The following is a 17531-nucleotide window of genomic DNA, read 5'->3' on the forward strand; positions in this document are numbered from 1 at the left end:
CCATTTGTTTATTTTTGTTTTTATTTCCATTTCTCTAGGAGGTGGATCAAAAAAGATCTTGCTGTGATTTATGTCGAAGAGTGTTCTTCCTATGTTTTCCTCTAAGAGGTTTATAGTGTCCAGTCTTATATTTAGGTCTCTAATCCATTTTGAGTTTATTTTTGTGTATGGTGTTAGGGAGTGTTCTAATTTCATTCTTTTACATTTAGCTGTCCAGTTTTCCCAGCACCGCTTACTCAAGAGACTGTCTTTTCTCCATTGTATATCCTTGCCTCCTTTATCATTTAGTTGACCATAGGTGCGTGGGTTTATCTCTGGGCTTTCTATCCTGTTCCATTGATCTATATTTCTCTTTTTGTGCCAGTACCATATTGTCTTGATTACTGTAGCTTTGTAGTATAGTCTGAAGTCAGGGAGTCTGATTCCTCCAGCTCTGTTTTTTTCCCTCAAGACTGCTTTGGCTGTTTGGGGTCTTTTGTGTCTGCATACAAATTTTAAGATTTTTTTGTTCTAGTTCTGTAAAAAATGCCATTGCTAATTTGATAGGGATTGCATTGAATCTGTTGACTGCTTTGGGTAGTGTAGTCATTTTCACAATATTGCTGCTTCCAATCCAAGAACATGGTATATCTCTCCATCTGTTGGTATCATCTTTAATTTCTTTTGTCAGTGTCTTATAGTTTTCTGAGTACAGGTCTTTTACCTCCTTAGGTAGGTTTATTCCTAGGTATTTAATTCTTTTTGTTGCAATGGTGAATGGGATTGTTTCCTTAATTTCTCTTTCTGATCTTCTGTTGTTAGAGTATAAGCAAGCGATTTCTGCGCTTTAATTTTGTATCCTGCAACCTTACCAAATTCGTTGATTAGCTTTAGTAGTTTTCTGGTGGCATCTTTAGGATTCTCTATGTATAGTATCATGTCATCTAAAAACAGTGACTTTTTCTTCTTCTTTTCCAATTTGTATTCCTTTTATTTCTTTTTCTTCTCTGGTTGCCATGGCTAAGACTTCCAAACTATGTTGAATAATAGTGGTGAGTGTGGACATCCTTGTCTTGTTCCTGATCTTAGAGGAAATGCTTTCAGTTTTTCACCATTGGGAATGATGTTTGCTGTGGGTTTGTCGTATATGGCCTTCATTATGTTGAGGTAGGTTCCCTCTATGCCCACATCTGGAAAGTTTTTATCATAAGTTGGTGTTGAATTTTGTCAAAAGCTTTTGCTGCATCTACTGAGACGATCATATGGGTTTTATTTTTCAGTTTGTTAATATGGTGTATCACATTGATTGATTTGCGTATATTGAAGAATCCTTGAATCCCTGGGATAAATCCCACTTGATTGTGGTGTATGATCCTTTTAATGTGTTGTTGAATTCTGTTTGCTAGTATTTTGTTGAGGATTTTTGCATCTATGTTTATCAGTGATATTGGTCTGTAATTTTCTTTTTTTGTAGTATCTTTGTTTGGTTTTGGTATCAGGGTGATGGTGGCCTCATAGAATGAGTTTGGGAGTGTTCCTTTCTCTGCAATTTTTTGGAAGAGTTTGAGAAGGATGGGTCGTCTCTAAATGTTTGATAGAATTCACCTGTGAAGTCATCTGGTCCTGGACTTTTGTTTGTTGGAAGATTTTTAATCACTTTCAATTTCATTACTTGTGATTTGTCTGTTCATATTTTCTATTTTTTCCTGGTTCAGTCTTGGAAGGTTATACCTTTCTAAGAATTTGTCCATTTCTTCCAGGTTGTCCATTTTATTGGCATATAGTTGCTTGTAGTAGTCTCTTACGATGCTTTGTATTTTTGCGTTGTCTGTTGTAACTTCTCCTTTTTCATTTCTAATTTTATTGATTTGAGTCCTCTCCCTCTTTTTCTTGATGAGTCTGGCTAATGGTTTATCAGTTTTGTTTATCTTCTCAAAGAACCAGCTTTTAGTTTTATTGATCTTTGCTATTGTTTTCTTTGTTTCTATTTCATTTATTTCTGCTCTGATCTTTATGATTTCTTTCCTTCTACTAACTTTAGGTTTTGTTTGTTCTTCTTTCTCTAGTTCCTTTAGGTGTAAGGTTAGTTTGTTCATTTGAGATTTTTCTTGTTTCTTGAGGTAGGCTTGTATTGCTAATAAACCCGCCTGTGGTTTCTAAAATGACACGAACCCGTACAAAAGAACAGCCCAACCAATTAACCATTTGAGCCATCTCATTTTGCCTTTTAGTTGTTATTCTCTGGGTTATTAAACCCCAAGTTTGTTTTTTTTAAGGGTTGTTTTAATAGCAAGCATAAAAGTTTTATTATCTACATGAACTAATCACAAGGGCTAAATTTAGCTTAAACTTACCCACTACAGCAGAGGGAGGACACATTTCTGCCTCTTTCTGGCTGGTCCTTGGTCCATCCCAAAGAATCTGGGCATTGGTTTTCTCATTTCACGTCTCGCTACATGTAGAGATGAATCTTGATGTTAATAGATGAACAGCTTTGGGAATGTTTTTGGAGCCTTTGGGTACTGCCACAAAGCAGCAATTCTTCATGTTCCTAAGGAAAATGGCTCTAGTTTCTGCAGAATCCTTTTATTCTTTGGAAGTAGGGTTCACCTAGTCTTACGCTGGTCTGCACTTCCAGATTTCTTCACCAGAAGTTCAAGCTGAAGTTGGGTTTTATTGACAGATGACAGGCTCATTTTTGTAAATGATACAAAGTTCTAGGGGAATCATTTTGTTTTCTGCATATTTAACATTTATGCAGTATATATTCTGTTAAAATATTTATGCAGTGAGTTATGCAATTAAATTAACTTGGATTTTATTAGAACCTATTATGTATCCATGATCTTTTAAGAAAATAATTTTATATATTTGAGAGATGGGGGTGTAGATGGAAGATTGTGACTATGCAAGTGACTGGTACTGTAATGTCTCTTCGGGGGACATTTGAGGGTCTGTAAGTCAACATTTTGTACCTTGTTCTGTTCAGTCATAATAAGAACCCTTGAGAACATATATTAAAATGGTAATTCAACTGAACGCTAATTTTGTAAAGGCTGATAACTCCACATTACAACTCCGATAGTTAACAAAGGGGCCTTAAACACTGCACTTTGCTCCTCCTTTTAGCCACATGTGGTAGAGGCATTAAAAATAATCATGTTTTCTCTTCCCTGCTGCTTTTTAAAGAAGTAGAAATGACTTTTTCAGAAGAGTTTAAAAAATTGGCCAAATTGTTCTCATAACAGACATTTCAGAATAAGTTAAGTTTTTAACGTGGTTTAAAAGGGAATTTTTTGGTCACTTCTTCAGGGAAACCTTCATTAAGCACCTGTCATAGGACTATATTAGGTGCCCCCACTGTGTACTACACAGTAAAGCAAAGTGTTTTAACAAAGCATATTTGCAGCCACTTAGATAATGCCCCACTGAAAAAGAAATTCCACCTCTAACTGCCTTCTAATGACAAGAAACTTACTTTATTCACTTTTGTTCTGTTTGAAGTTTCTGAGTTGGTATTTATAATTTGAAAAGAGAGATTTAAAAAAAATGTGTTAGGGGCAATAAAAATGCTACAATGTGGATGAACCTGAAAAACATTAAGTAAAAGAAGGCAGCCACATACTGCATGGGAGCATTCATATGGAATGTCTAGAATAGGCAAATCTATGAGGCAGGAAGCAGATTAGTGGTTGCCTAGGGATGGGAAAGGGGGTGGGGAGAGAGAAATGGGAAGTGACTGCTGATGGGTGGAGGATTCTTTGGGGGATACTGGAAATATTCTAAACCAAGATTATGGTCATGGTTGTACTATTCTGTAAATATACTAGAAATCACTTAATATTAAAAACAGGTGAATTTTATGTATGTAAATTCTATCTCAAAGCTGTTAAAAAATCTGTTAGAAATTTAAAAAAAGAGAAAGAATATAAGTGTATTGATTACTTTCGGAGAAATTGATCTGTATGTGTTCAAGTGATTCCATCCAGGAAGATGGAATTCTGAAAATCCCTTTAAGTTTCTCAAAACTTTTTAGATTTGTTAAAAAAAAAAAAAAAAGGATTTTTGATTGAGATTTGGTGTTGTCAGATTTTTGGCATGAGTACCATCTGCATTTGCCTTTCGCTCCTTCATTCCCAGGCCCCCAACCCCTCAGATGCGTGTAGAAATGGGTTGGATGTGTTTTGGCTCAATTGCTCCAAGCCTTTCTTTCTCTATTTTAGCTGCTGATGCAAAAGAGAAACAGTTCTGGGTGACTCAGCTTCGAGCTTGTGCCAAATACCACATGGAGATGAATTCTAAGGTAAGTCACTGCGGGGTGGGGTGGAGGGGGGGCGTTGCATCCGCTGGGATCAGCCTTCAGCCCAGTGATTGGCTTCTTGGGGGAAGCTGTTTTCCATAGTATCTTTAAAGTTCTCCACCATCGAGGAATTCATACTTGTCCTGTGACATTTACATTTAAAGCTAAGAGAAAGGTGGGAGGATTTGCTTGTAGGTAGAGTGAAGGGGAATGCAGACACTTTATTGGAACTGATTCTGGAAAGACACTCCTGTGTCTTTCTGTGTTGTCCATTTAGGCAGCTGGTAACTGGTCTGCGGAGAAGCTTGAGCAGATGGTGTCATTGTGGCGGCGGCAGAGGAGTCAGATTTACTGTTCACGAAGACTCCTTGTCACAGACCCTTAAATAAAACGAGACCCCAGCTCGACGAAGCGCTCTGTAAGGTGCTTCTGCATCTAAGTGTGTCAGAATGTTCTCAGGTAGTTTGGTATCCATGTATGAATTAGCTTCTCCTCAGGATTCAGTCTGAGATCTTGGTACAGATGCGCAGGGGATAGGAGATAGGAGGTAGGCATTTTCATGGATTATTTGGAGGATCTCCTATCCTTAAATACAGGAAATAAATAAGTCAGACAGAGAAAGCCAAATACTATTTGTTATCGCTTATATGTAGAACCTAAAAAAATAATACAAATGAATGCACATACAGAATGGAAACAAACTCACAGACATAGAAAACAAACTTGAGGTTGCTAAAGCGGATGGCAGGGGAGGGATAAGTTAGGCATATGGGGTTAACAGATACAAACTACTATACGTAAAATAGATAAGCAACAAGGATTTGCTGTGTAGCACAGGGAATTACCATCAATGTCTTGTATTTTAATAATCTAAAAAAACCCCACAACTGAATCACTTTGCTGTACACCTGAAACGAACACAATATTGTAAACCAACTGTACTTCAATTAAAAAATTGTAGGGCTTCCCTGGTGGCGCAGTGGTTGAGAGTCCACCTGCCGATGCAGGGGACACGGGTTCGTGCCCCGGTACGGGAGGACCCCACATGCCGCGGAGTGGCTGGGCCCGTGAGCCATGGCCGCTGAGCCTGAGCGTCCGGAGCCTGTGCTCCGCAACGGGAGAGGCCACAACAGTGAGAGACCCGCGTACCGCAAAAAAACAAACAAACAAAAAATTGTATAGGAAATAATTGACCAATGAATTTATTTAGGGCAATAAATATTTGTTAAAATTAACGAATTAACGTTCAAAGGGCTACCCCTTTTATGTCATTAGTTCAAATTTAGTTATGATATCCGTTTGCATTCTTTTTCTGTATTCCATGTATCTGATAGGAAGACCCACACTTCAGACTTCTTAGGCTTCCATTTACTGTAACCTATCTGCTGTCTTGCTCAGGGAGGACGTGGAAATGTCTTGCTTGGTTATACCTCCCTGTTCTGCTTCCAAATACAACCTGAAATGATTTCTTCACAATGATTTTGTTTATGTTTTTCTTTCTGGAGACATCTTCTCTCCTTGACTCACTTACGACAGTTGCACTCACTGTAATGCCCCTCTTGACTTGCTCCAAATGTGGTCTTTAATCATAGGTAGGGCCCCATTTCTTTTTTTTTAAATTTATTTTATTGAAGTCTAGTTGATTTACAGTGTTGTGGTAATTTGTCCTGTACAGCAAAGTGACTCAGTTATACATATGTATACATTCTTTTTCATATCCTTTTCCATGATGGTTTATCCCAGGATATTGGATATAGTTCCCTGTGCTCTACAGTAGGACCTTGTTGTTTATCCATTCTGTGTATATCAGTTTGCATCTGCTAATCCCAAACTCCCAATCCATCCCTCCTCCCCCACCCCCTCCCCCTTGGCAACCACAAGTCTATTCTCTGTGTCTCTGAGTCTGTTTCTGTTTCATAGATAAGTTCATTTATGTCATATTTTAGATTCCACATATAAGTGATATCATATGGTATTTGTCTTTCTTTTTCTGATTTACTTCATTTGGTATGATCATCTCTAGGTCCATCCATGTTGCTGCACATGGCATTGGTTCATTCTTTTTTATGGCTGAGTAGTATTCCATTGTATATATGTACCACATCTTCTTTATCCATTCATCTGTTGATGGACACTTAGTTCTTTCCATGTCTTGGCTATGAAAAGTGCTGCTATGAACATAGGGGTGCACATGTCTTTTTGAATTATAGTTTTGTCTGGATATATGGGTAGGGCCCCACTTCTAAAGCTTTCTTCCCTCTGGCCTGGTTTATTTTCCAGGAATTACAGTAGGAGTTCTGGACATTACATCAGTATTTTAGAAACAGCTAGGCAGGGCAGTATAAAATTGTTTTCTTTTTATATGTATTGTTTTACTTTTTATAAAATAGAACAGAAAGGGATCAAATAAAAAGGACATATCTTCACCTGTTGCCATAAGTGCTCCTCGGAGATGACTGCTCTTTGGTACATCAGCCTAGTAAATTTAGGCGTGCATTAGTGTGTATGTATCTGTAGCTCTACGTTTGGTTTTTACACAAATGGATCGTTTCACGCACACTGTTCTATCCTTATCTTACACTTATTAATGTATCTTGTAGATTTTTCCCTGTTGGACATCTAGATCTACTACACTCCTGTTAGGATGACCAGATGCTGTTCTAAGGGGTGGATGTCAGTGCTTTATTTGAGTCCTTCACTGACAGACGTTTAATTTGATTGTGGTTGTTATACATGATGCTATAATAAACATCTTTGAACACACATCTTCTGGTACCTCTAGGTGTGTATATATATGAATCTATACCAGCAGAAGTACTGGGTTATAGAATAGAACATGAAAGGTGGATTCGCTTGGGGGGTTGACTCGTATACTAAGTTCACAAAGTCTCTTCTACTTCTAAGGCTACTTCTGCTAAGTCTCTTCGGATGCTAATTGGGCGTTAGTACCTTCTCCCCTGCCTTTCAGCCCCTAAAGGATGAACATGTGACAGGAGGGGATGATTATCGCTGCCTCTGGAGGTTAAGTCTCCAGCCAACCCCACGATGGGGAGAGAGGCAGTGGGGTTCAAACTCTGGGGGGGCGCCCAGGACCCCCTTTCGGCTCAGCTGCCTCCTTTCTGACTGGCGCCTCCATCCCCACCACAAACATAACTCCTGTTGCGAGTTCACTGCTGACAGCTTGTGAAGGCATTTTTTTTTCCTGTAATGGAAGTAGCATTGTTTTTTAAAAATTGCGAACATTACCTGTACACAATGCAAAACATTCAGAAGATAGGAAAGTATAAAGAAGGAAAAAAATCACCCCAAATCCCAGCCCCAGACCTAATCTCTGATGATACTATTTGAGTGTGCATCCTTCCAGAGCCTTATCTGTGTAGAGAAATAGCAACAGAAAGAGGTCACGTGACCCCACGTGGGGCCCATCCTTCCAGTCTTTTCCATACAAGCATGGGGGTGTGTGGACTATTTCTGGGAATCAGAAGCCTTGTCTGTTGTGGGGAGGTATGGGTGGGGAATTCTATCAGGCTGTGTGTTATGCCTTGTGTGAAGAGTAAGGAGATGTGTAGCTGCTGCTTAATTGATTCTCCCAGGAAACTCGGTTTCTGATGGCGAATGACTACAGCTTTCCTGACTGTCTGCCGCCCTGGGGTGTGAGTCAGAGGGCTTTGGAGAGGTGCTTAGCTGTCTTGGCTGTGCGGCATCACAGCAGGGAAGCACCTGCCACCGGGACTAACCCAGTGGTGTCTGTGGAATCTGAAACCACGTGGTTGTGAGGGACTTCAGGTGTCATCCAGTCCTGACCCAACCGCATCCCACCATCCTCACAGCAGCGCATACCAGAATATTTATGGTCATAACGAAAACATGTGGGCTGATTCTCTCAAAACAATGCCTGGTTTTATTCACCTAGAGGGGGCACTGCTGGTACCTCACTGAGTGAATGCTAAGAATTTGGGGAGTCATCTAACAAATGACGTCGAATACCTCTCTTTTATGACTAAACAAATTTGAGGCCCCTCAGAACAGTTTGGAATAGCTAAGAAGTAATGGAGTGATTAAAAAGTGGGAAGGGATCCCAAACTCCCTCTGTTCCATGTGTCTAAAAACAGTAGCTGTAAGGAATAGGACAAGAGGTAGGTCCTAAAACTGTGTGGTCCAATATGGAGGCCTTGGGGCACAGGAGGCTGTCCAAACTGAAATTATTTGAAATTAAATTTGAAATTCAGTTTCTCGGTCATGCTTAGCCACATCTCAGGTGCTCAGGGGCCATGCTTGGCTGATGCCTGCCGTACTGGACAGCACAGGGTTAGAACATCTTCCGTAATCACAGAAGGTTCTGTTGGAAAGTGCTGATAAAGCTTCCATTACGGCTTCGTGGTTTCTAAGGAGGGACTTGCCAGTGTCCGGTTTAATCTCCTCTTGCGCCATGGACAGTGTTTTGCTTTCTTTAAATCTGCAGAGGTTGACTGGTGCTTCCCACCCGTCTGTCCTTCCTTCTGGGCTTCCCCTGCTTCTTTCTGAGCTTCCCCTGCATCCTTCTGGTGAGGAGTTCTGGTCTGTGCCACAGCCTTGGCGTTGAACATCCTGCTTACTGTTACTTCTCCCGTGGCCTCATCTGTGCAACAGGGACCCTGACCTTACTTGTCTGAAGTTAGGAACTGGTGTTCTCATGTGATCAGATTCCACTACATGCTTACTGAGGTGCAGCTGTTTGCCAAGAAAACCAGTTTGAGGTGTTTTTTAAAAACTTTTATTTGCATTTTTTTTTTGCAGAATTTATTCTCAGGCCATAAGTTTTTGTTTCTTCAGTTTCTTCTGGGGTATCTTTTTCTTCTGTGCAACCTCCTTTCCTGGTTTACGGACAATCTGCTCTTTTTTTTTTTTTTTTTTTTTTTTGTGGTACACGGACCTCTCACTGTTGTGGCCTCTCCCGTTGTGGAGCACAGGCTCCGGACGCGCAGGCTCAGCGGCCATGGCTCACAGGCCCAGCCACTCCGCGGCATGTGGGATCTTCCTGGACTGGGGCACGAACCCGTGTCCCCCACATCGGCAGGTGGACTCTCAACCACTGCGCCACCAGGGAAGCCCCAATCTGCTCTTTTTCAGTGAAGATCATCTCAGTGTGGCCGGGAGAGCTCATGCACAGGTTGATCGGACCATGGACTCTGCTAAGTCCTGAGCCGCATTTTGGGAGCTGTATTCACCTGAGTGTGCTCAGTGATTAGGGGATCTACATCTAGGCCCTAAAGGTCAGCATCCCTCTCTGCATTTTTGAGCATGTGCAGTAAAAATTCAGCACTCCTTTGGGGCCATCGACCGTGCGTCCAGCCCCACTGTTTGGCCTGAGCACACCTACTAACCTCACCACTGGAATGATGGAATGGCACCCATCGCTTCTGTAAAGGGACATCCTTCAGATACTCGGTAGCTTTTTGGATGTGCCTACCTTTTATGGCCTGGGCAGTTTCACGAGTGTTCTTAGAATGCACGTGAAGATTTGAACCTCTTGTTTTGCATGATTTTGTGAGGTTTTCTGGGTCAAGTGAACAGCAAACCATTTTCAGAGGTCACCTCAAGGCTGCTTACTGGAAAAGCTAGTTCGAGCTTTTGTGAGCAGCAGAGGAGCAAGGGCAGGTTGCCAGTGGGGCTGCTCCCTGGCTCACACAGCCTTTGCTAGCACCCGCTTCCTAAGACAAAGTCTAGAGCTTTACCTTGGCGACGGCTGCCCCTTACATGCCAGGTTCGGTTTCTCCACCTTCACTCTCGGGTACCCGTGTGTTCCCCTTCACTCTCGGGTACCCGTGTGTTCCAGACACACGGCACACTGTGTACTTTTCCTGCGTTTGTGCTGTCTGCTGGGCTAGGAGTGCCTTTCCCTCTCCGTCCTTCCTGGGGCGAATACCCATGTGGTCTTCAAGGCTCGTAGAGTTCTGTGATGCCTTCCTGACCTGCCTGCTCAAGAGTGGATCTGCTGTCTCCTGTGCTCCCGTTTATCCCAGGACACACCTGTATGACAGCATTTTTCATGGTGTGTGTGTGCGTGTGCGCACACGTGTCAGCCCTCAAGGCTGACTGTGTCCTTACGCCCAGGACTGTGGGGAAATCATAGCTGTCTCCTCCATACCTGCCACTGTCATATGACAAGTCGTGATGGATATAAAGCATTTGAAGCAATGAATGTCAGCCCTGCTTCCTCTTCCTCACTCCTTCCTGTGTGTGTTAGTAACAGTAGTGTTAGTAGTGGTAGTGGTGCTGGATTTGGGTTCCCTAAACTATACCCAAGTTATCATATTTTAATTTTCGTTGAATACTATTATATTTTATATTAGATCAAGTACTTGAAGATTCTATGTAGAGAGAGCTCTGAGCTTCCTGCAGCCAAAAATCAATCAGGAGTAATTTCAAACAAAATGTATCCTGACTTTTTTTTTTTTAATTGAAGAAAATAGCAATCAAAAGGAACACATTTTGGGGAAAGGAAATGATAACAAATGGTCTCTATCAACACATTTCTACATGGCAGATACTAAGAGAGGTGCTTTTCTTGGATGATCTTAGGTGTGTCTCACAACAGCCCTACGAGGCAGGTACAACTATGACTGTGTTTTTTGTTTGTTTTTTTAACATCTTTATTGGAGTATAATTTTTTTTTTAAGATGTTGGCGGTAGGAGTTTATTAATTAATTAATTTATTTTTGCTGTGTTGGGTCTTCGTTTCTGTGCGAGGGCTTTCTCTAGTTTCGGCGAGCCGGGGCCACTCTTCATCGCGGTGCACGGGCCTCTCACTATCGCCGCCTCTCTTGTTGCGGAGCACAGGCTCCAGGAGCGCAGGCTCAGTAGTTGTGGCTCACGGGCCCAGTTGCTCCGCAGCATGTGGGATCCTCCCAGACCAGGGCTCGAACCCGTGTCCCCTGCATTGGCAGGCAGATTCTCAACCACTGCACCACCAGGGAAGCCCTATTGGAGTAAAATTGATGACTGTTTTATAGATGAGGATGGAAAGAATAAGTAGTATGCCTGCCCATGCCCGCATAGCTAGCAAGGGCTGCCATCTCTTTAAAAAGATTTGAGATATAATTCACAAACCGTAGAATTTACCCTTTAAAAGTGTACAATTCAGTGGTTTTTAGTGTATTCACAAAGTTGTGCAACCATCAGCACTGTCCCGTCCCAGAATCTTCGATCACCCTCGAAAGAAACCCCTCCTGTGCCCATCAGCAGTCCCTCCTCATCCCACACCCACCTCCTCTCCCAACCCCTGCCAACCCCAAACCACTGCCTCTGAGAAGTTGCCTATTCTGGACATTTCATGTAAATGGAATCATTAAGTATGTGGTCTTTTGTGTCTGGCTGATTTCACTTAGCATAATGTTTCCAAGCTTCCTCCATGTTGTAGCATGAATCAGTACCTCATTCCTTTTTATGGCTGGATAATCCCATTGTATGGATATGCCACGTTTTTATTTTTATTTTTTGCCTTGGCCGTGTGGCATCTTAGTTCCCTGACCAGGGATCGAACCCGTGCCTCCTGCAGTGGAAGCACGGAGTCCTAACCACTGGACTGCCAGGGAAGTCCCCATGATATGCCACCTTTTTTTAATCCATTCATCAGTTGATGGATATTCGGCTTACTTTCACTTTTTTGTTATTGTGAATGATGCTGCTATGAACATTTGTGCACAAGTTTTTGTGTGAATGTATTTTCTCATTTCTTTCAGGTATATACCTAGGAGTGGAATTGCTGGGTCACATGGTAACTCTGTTTAACTTTTGGAGGAGCTGCTCTTTTCCAAAGTAGCTGTGCCATTTTACATGCTTAGTGAATGAGGGTTCCAGTTTTCCTACGTCTTTGTTAACACTTGATCTTGTCAATTTTTGATTGTAGCCATCCTAGGGGGTATGAAGTTGTATCTCATTGTGGTTTCGATTTGCATTTCCCTAGTGACTAATGATTTGGGGCATCTCTTCATGTTCTTATTGGCCATTCATGTATCTTCTTTGGAAAAATATCTACTTAAATCCTTTGTCATTATTTATTTTTAATTGTTGAATTGTGAGAGTTCTTGATATATTCTGGGAACTAGACACTTATCAGATACATGGTTTACAGGTATTTTCTCCTATTCTGTGGCTTGTCTCTTCACTTTTCTCATCTTTTTTGACATAAACAAAAATTGTGAGGACAAATGGGACATCTGGTATAATGGAGTGGGGACTGGAGTCAAAAGACCTGGTTTCTGGCTGTGCCTGGACCACTCACAGCAACTAACTAGTCTTGTTGTCTAGAGTAACTTAATCTCTCTTAACCCCTGTAAGTGGGGCAAAATAATGGGCATCAACCATACAGGATGGTTTTTAGGATGAAATGACATTAAGTACTTCACAAACATCAGTTCTTTTTATAGCACGAACTCTTCCAGCTCTGCCAGAACATCTGTGTTGACAGGTAACTTGGTTGTAGAGCTGGGTTCCACCTGAAGATGGATCACTCAGGACTAGAGGCTAAGAACCTCCTCCAAAACCTGATTGTAATGATGCTTTCCCCGACAAGGTTGGCTAGACTGCCCAAAGGATTACATTCCCCATGCATCAGAAAGTTTGAGAATAATCCCGACTGAACCAGTTTGGCATTTTTCACATTGTGTGGTCTCGTGGCCAGTGGTTCCAGTCTCATTTTCTGAGGCTGTGGGGTGGCCCGCCACCTGCTTCACAACCCGTCCTCTAGTGCCACTTGGGACGAGTTACTGTCTGAGCCTCAGTGCCTCATCTATGAAAGGGGGATGACAGTTATCGACGTGAAGATCAAACTGTGGGTTGTGGTGAGATTTCAGTGAGTTAATGTCTGTCATCTCTTACTGTAGAGCCAGATGCTGAGTTAGTTTCCATAAGGGGTGCTGGGCTGGCAGGAGGACCCTGCCAAGTTGGACCTCATGAGGCAAGGCCAGGGAAAAGGCCAGGACCAGACTGCCCAAGACTGTATGCACGGCTTGCAACACGGGTATTTCTGATAAATGAGTCTCTAAGATAATCAGAAGAGAAATTTTTTTTTTCTGGGTGCACCACACAGCTTGCGGGATCTTAGTTGCCCGACCAGAGATTGAACCCGGGTCCACGGCAGTGAAAGCGCCGAGTGTTATCCACTGGATCGCCAGGGAATTCCCAGAAGAGAAATTTTTTACCTGTTTAAATAACCAACATTAAAATAGATGAAAAGTTTAAGGGGAAAAAAGGGTGGAGAAGGTGTACCATTGTGGAACCAGTCAACCGGTCAAAACAAACAACAAACAGAGCAAATAGAGATACACACCACACACAGTCTTTGGAAGGAAAGATAAGGACCTTGTAACAGTGGTTGCCCCTGGGAGGGAAGGGGGAAACTGGGGATTTAGAGTTGAAAGAAAGTAGGGGTTTAGCTGTACCCTTTGATACTTTTTGAAATTTTCATGTTGTGCATTGACATATACACATATAGTAGTTACTCAAATGGTTAACATTTAACTTTGTAAAATTTTTCCTTTTTAAAAAACATCGCTGAGGCTGTTTGGCAAAGTGCTGTGCTCTCTCAGACTACTGTCAAGTTGGCCCTTTATCTGCAGACAGAAGCTCTTCCCCAGTCACTGATTAACCTGCTTCTCTTTATATTCTCTCCTTGAAGGTCTTAAAACCAAATGTCCTTAAAGATATTCAATAATTCCAGATTCCTGCCGGTTCAGATGAAGCTTCTAGTCTTGTTTCTCAAAATTGATTTTACTTGATACGGTTTGAGGTGTTTAAAGTTTAATGCTCTTTGGGGGAAGTGTTCCTTCCCCTGCCCCCCCCCCTTATTTGAATCGAACAGTGATGAAGTGTGAAAGTGGCTCCCGCTTCTTCGGCTGAAGCCTTCCTTCGGTGCTGGGGCGATTGGCCGAGGATCAGGGAGCCTGCATCTGGGTGTGGGGTTCTGTGAGCAGAGCTTCTCCACTGGAGGTTGAAGGGGGTTTGTGCTGCCTACCGGACAACATCTTTAGAAATTGCCTGTGTCTCAAAAAATTTCAGCTCATCCTTCTTACTGTACAATATACTAGCCTGATTTAATATTTTAAATGTGTTTTATTTCTTTACCCAAATTGTTGGGTAAAGACCAAGATATCTGGGACTTCCCTGGTGGTGCAGTGGTTGAGAATCCGCCTACCAATGCAGGGGACACGGGTTTGAGCCCTGGTCCAGGAAGATCCCACATGCCGCAGAGCAACTAAGCCCGTGCACTACAGCTATGGAGCCTGAGCTCTAGAGCCTGCGAGCCACAACTACTGAGCCTGCGTGCCACAACTACTGAAGCCCACAGGCCTAGAGCCCATGCTCCACAATAAGAGAAGCCTCTGCAGTAAGAAGCCCGTGCACCGCAACGAAGAGTAGCCCCCGCTTGCCGCAACTAGAGAAAGCCCATGCGCAGCAATGAAGACCCAATGCAGCCAAAAATAAATAAATAAATAAATTAATTAATTAAAAAAAAGCAAGATGTTCATCTCCCACTGAGACCCTCAGGTAAAAAGTGCCCCAGGTTGAGAAGCAGAGCATCACAGGGTCCTATCTGTGTTCCTAAGTGGCAAGTCTTTGGGGGAATCTCATACGATGGGTTTGAGCTTCCTAAACACTCCCCAGTAAGTAAAGCTGGACAAGCCCATCGGAGGATTTACTCTTCTTGGCTCTGTCTTCCTGTTTTCTGTTGTTGGGCAATTTTACTTTCATGTTATATTGAGCGCAGTGCCATTGTTCTTCTAGAATTTTTCACAGATAATTACCTTTTGGGTACTTAAAACTAAGTGTAAAACATCACTCTCTGAAGCACACCATCAAATTAAGTAAATTAAACACAATTTAAAAACAGTCTTTATTAAAACGATAGTTCGGGGAGTTTTTATTGCCTTAATGAAGTGCAGCAATTTTGCATACATTCTCGAGCATAATTTTAAAATTAGGCTGCCTGCCTTGCCCAAAAGGGAAGTATTAGTGCTACCAAGGAGGATGATCTTAGGCCAAGGGGACCTTCAGATTTTTTAAATTTTTTAGGAAAAAATAAGGGTACAGTTTTGATTCAGTTGAACTCATTTATTCCACCTTTTATCTGTGTGTGTGTGTGTGTGCGTGTGTGTGTGTGTGTGTGTGTATATATATATATATGGCTTTGTTCTAGAATAAGTAGTTGAGTTGCTGTTTCTGTCTAGAATATTGGTGGATGGTTTTATATTGTGAGGCCTCTTTGAGAAGTTTTGATTGGAGGCAGGATAAACAAGTCTTGGTCTGAGGACATTTCCTACACTTCATCGTAGGCAAGTACGAATGAACACACTAAGGACAGGAGAATCCAGGCGTACAGTTGGGGTCCGCTGTTCACGGTCTGGTCACTGTTTTGCTGACATTGGGAGAGAAGTTTAGAAGGAGGCCAACTTGGGAAGAGTATTCAACAAAGCCTGAGTGCTTGGGTGCCATGATATTCTGGCTCTGGGGACATGGTGATTCCGTGGAGAGTGGCTACATGGAGCTTACCCTTTTTCGGGGAAGACAGTCAACAGGTAGGTACTGTCAGGTAGCCATAAGTTCTAGATGAAATAACAAGGTCAGAGACTAGAAAACAATTGAAGATTTTAAGGTATTCCTACTCAAAAATATATCCCATGTATGCTGTATTCTTTAAAAATGTCAATATCTTGAAAGATCAAGAAGGCTGTGGAAATATTCCAGATTAAATGAGCCTAGAGACGTGACAGCTCAATACAATACCTGACCTTAAACTGGATTTGAGTCTGTATTGCCAAAATTAGATAATGGATCGTGGGTTAGATAAAGGTAGCTGATAAATGTTTTGTGGTTATGTAAGGAAATATCCTTGTTTTTAGGAAAGACACCCTGAAGTAGTTAATATCTAAGGGCAAAAGGCCATGATGCATGTAACCCTCACTCAAATGGTTTAAGAAAAATTTTTAATATGTCTTATAATTACACTTGTGTGTGTGTGCACGTGTGTGCATGTGCATGCCCCCGTGTACTGGGGAGAGAAAAGAGAGGGAACAAATGATAAACGGGATAAAATGGTAATTGCTGAAACTGACTAAAGGGTACACAGGAGTTTTTCTTTTGGTGTGTGCAACTTTAAGTTTGAAATTATTTCCCTGTAAAAAATTTTTAAAAATCAGGTATAGTCTAACACTTTTGAAAACAAGATCCTATTCTTAAAAAAAACATATATTCCTTGGGAGAAATTTTTCATAAATCATTTATATATTAGTATGACTTTTTCATTCTTTTTTTTTTGGCTGTGCTGTACGGCATGTGGGATCTTCTTTCCCCAACCAGGGATCGAACCCGCGCCCCCTGCAGTAGAAGTGCAGTCTTAAACATTAGACCACCAGGGAAGTCTCATTTTTCATTCCTTTTTTCTTTTATTTTTAATATTAGTATGACTTTTAAAGAAAGTAATTTTTCACTTGCTATTATCTAGCTGAGACTAGCTACCAAGGAGCTTGGTGGTTTTCTGAGAATTAAAGATAATTTGGGGAAAGGAGGCATGATAGGGTCATTGCAGTCAGGCTAATATGGAGAACTGGTTAGAATACTGGGCTTTGAAGAGCGGGGAGGATGATGAGTTATGGGTGATGGAGACTTAGAAAAGAGGGGGGGGCAAGCCAGTGATAAACTACCCCCGACTGAAGGTGGGCAACCTCTCTAGCCCCTTCTATGTGTAACTTTGGCATTTATCTTTAAAAAAAATTTTTTTTTATTGAGATATAATTTACATACCATGAAAGAAGGTTGTGGATGACTAATAATAGTGATATTTTATTTTTTTTAACTTTTTATTTTATACTGGAGTATAGTTGATTAGCAATGTAGTGTTAGTTTCAGGTGTATAGCAAAGTGATTCAGTTATACATATACATGCATCTATTCTTTTTCAGATTCTTTTCCCATTTAGGTTATTACAGATTATTGAGCAGAGTTCCTTGTGCTGTACAGTAGGTCCTTGTTGGTTACCCATTTTATTTTTATTATTATTATTTTTTACATAAATTTATTTATTTATTTTTGGCTGCGTTGGGTCTTCGTTGCTGCACGCGGGCTTTCTCTAGTTGCAGCGAGTGGGGGCTACTCTTCATTGCAGTGCACGGGCTTCTCATTGCGGCGGCTTCTCTTGTTGTGGGGCACAGGCTCTAGGCACACGGGCTTCAGTAGTTGTGGCACACGGGCTCAGTAGTTGTGGCTCGCGGGCTCT

The 17531-nt window shown here is 41.7% G+C and overlaps 1 protein-coding gene across 3 annotated transcripts in view; it reads left to right on the forward strand.

Moving 5' to 3' along the window:
- OSBPL10 (oxysterol binding protein like 10) overlaps positions 1–17531 on the forward strand; it is a 322389-nt gene that overhangs the window by 131491 nt on the left and 173367 nt on the right. For all 3 annotated transcript variants that reach the window (XM_060162471.1, XM_060162469.1, XM_060162470.1), the window contains exon 3: positions 4203–4282. In XM_060162471.1, the coding sequence (XP_060018454.1) occupies positions 4203–4282 (80 nt within the window). The remainder of the gene's footprint in view (positions 1–4202; positions 4283–17531) is intronic.

The sequence above is a fragment of the Lagenorhynchus albirostris genome, chromosome 10 (assembly GCF_949774975.1).
Source record: "Lagenorhynchus albirostris chromosome 10, mLagAlb1.1, whole genome shotgun sequence".
Classification (NCBI taxonomy): Eukaryota; Metazoa; Chordata; class Mammalia; order Artiodactyla; family Delphinidae; genus Lagenorhynchus; species Lagenorhynchus albirostris.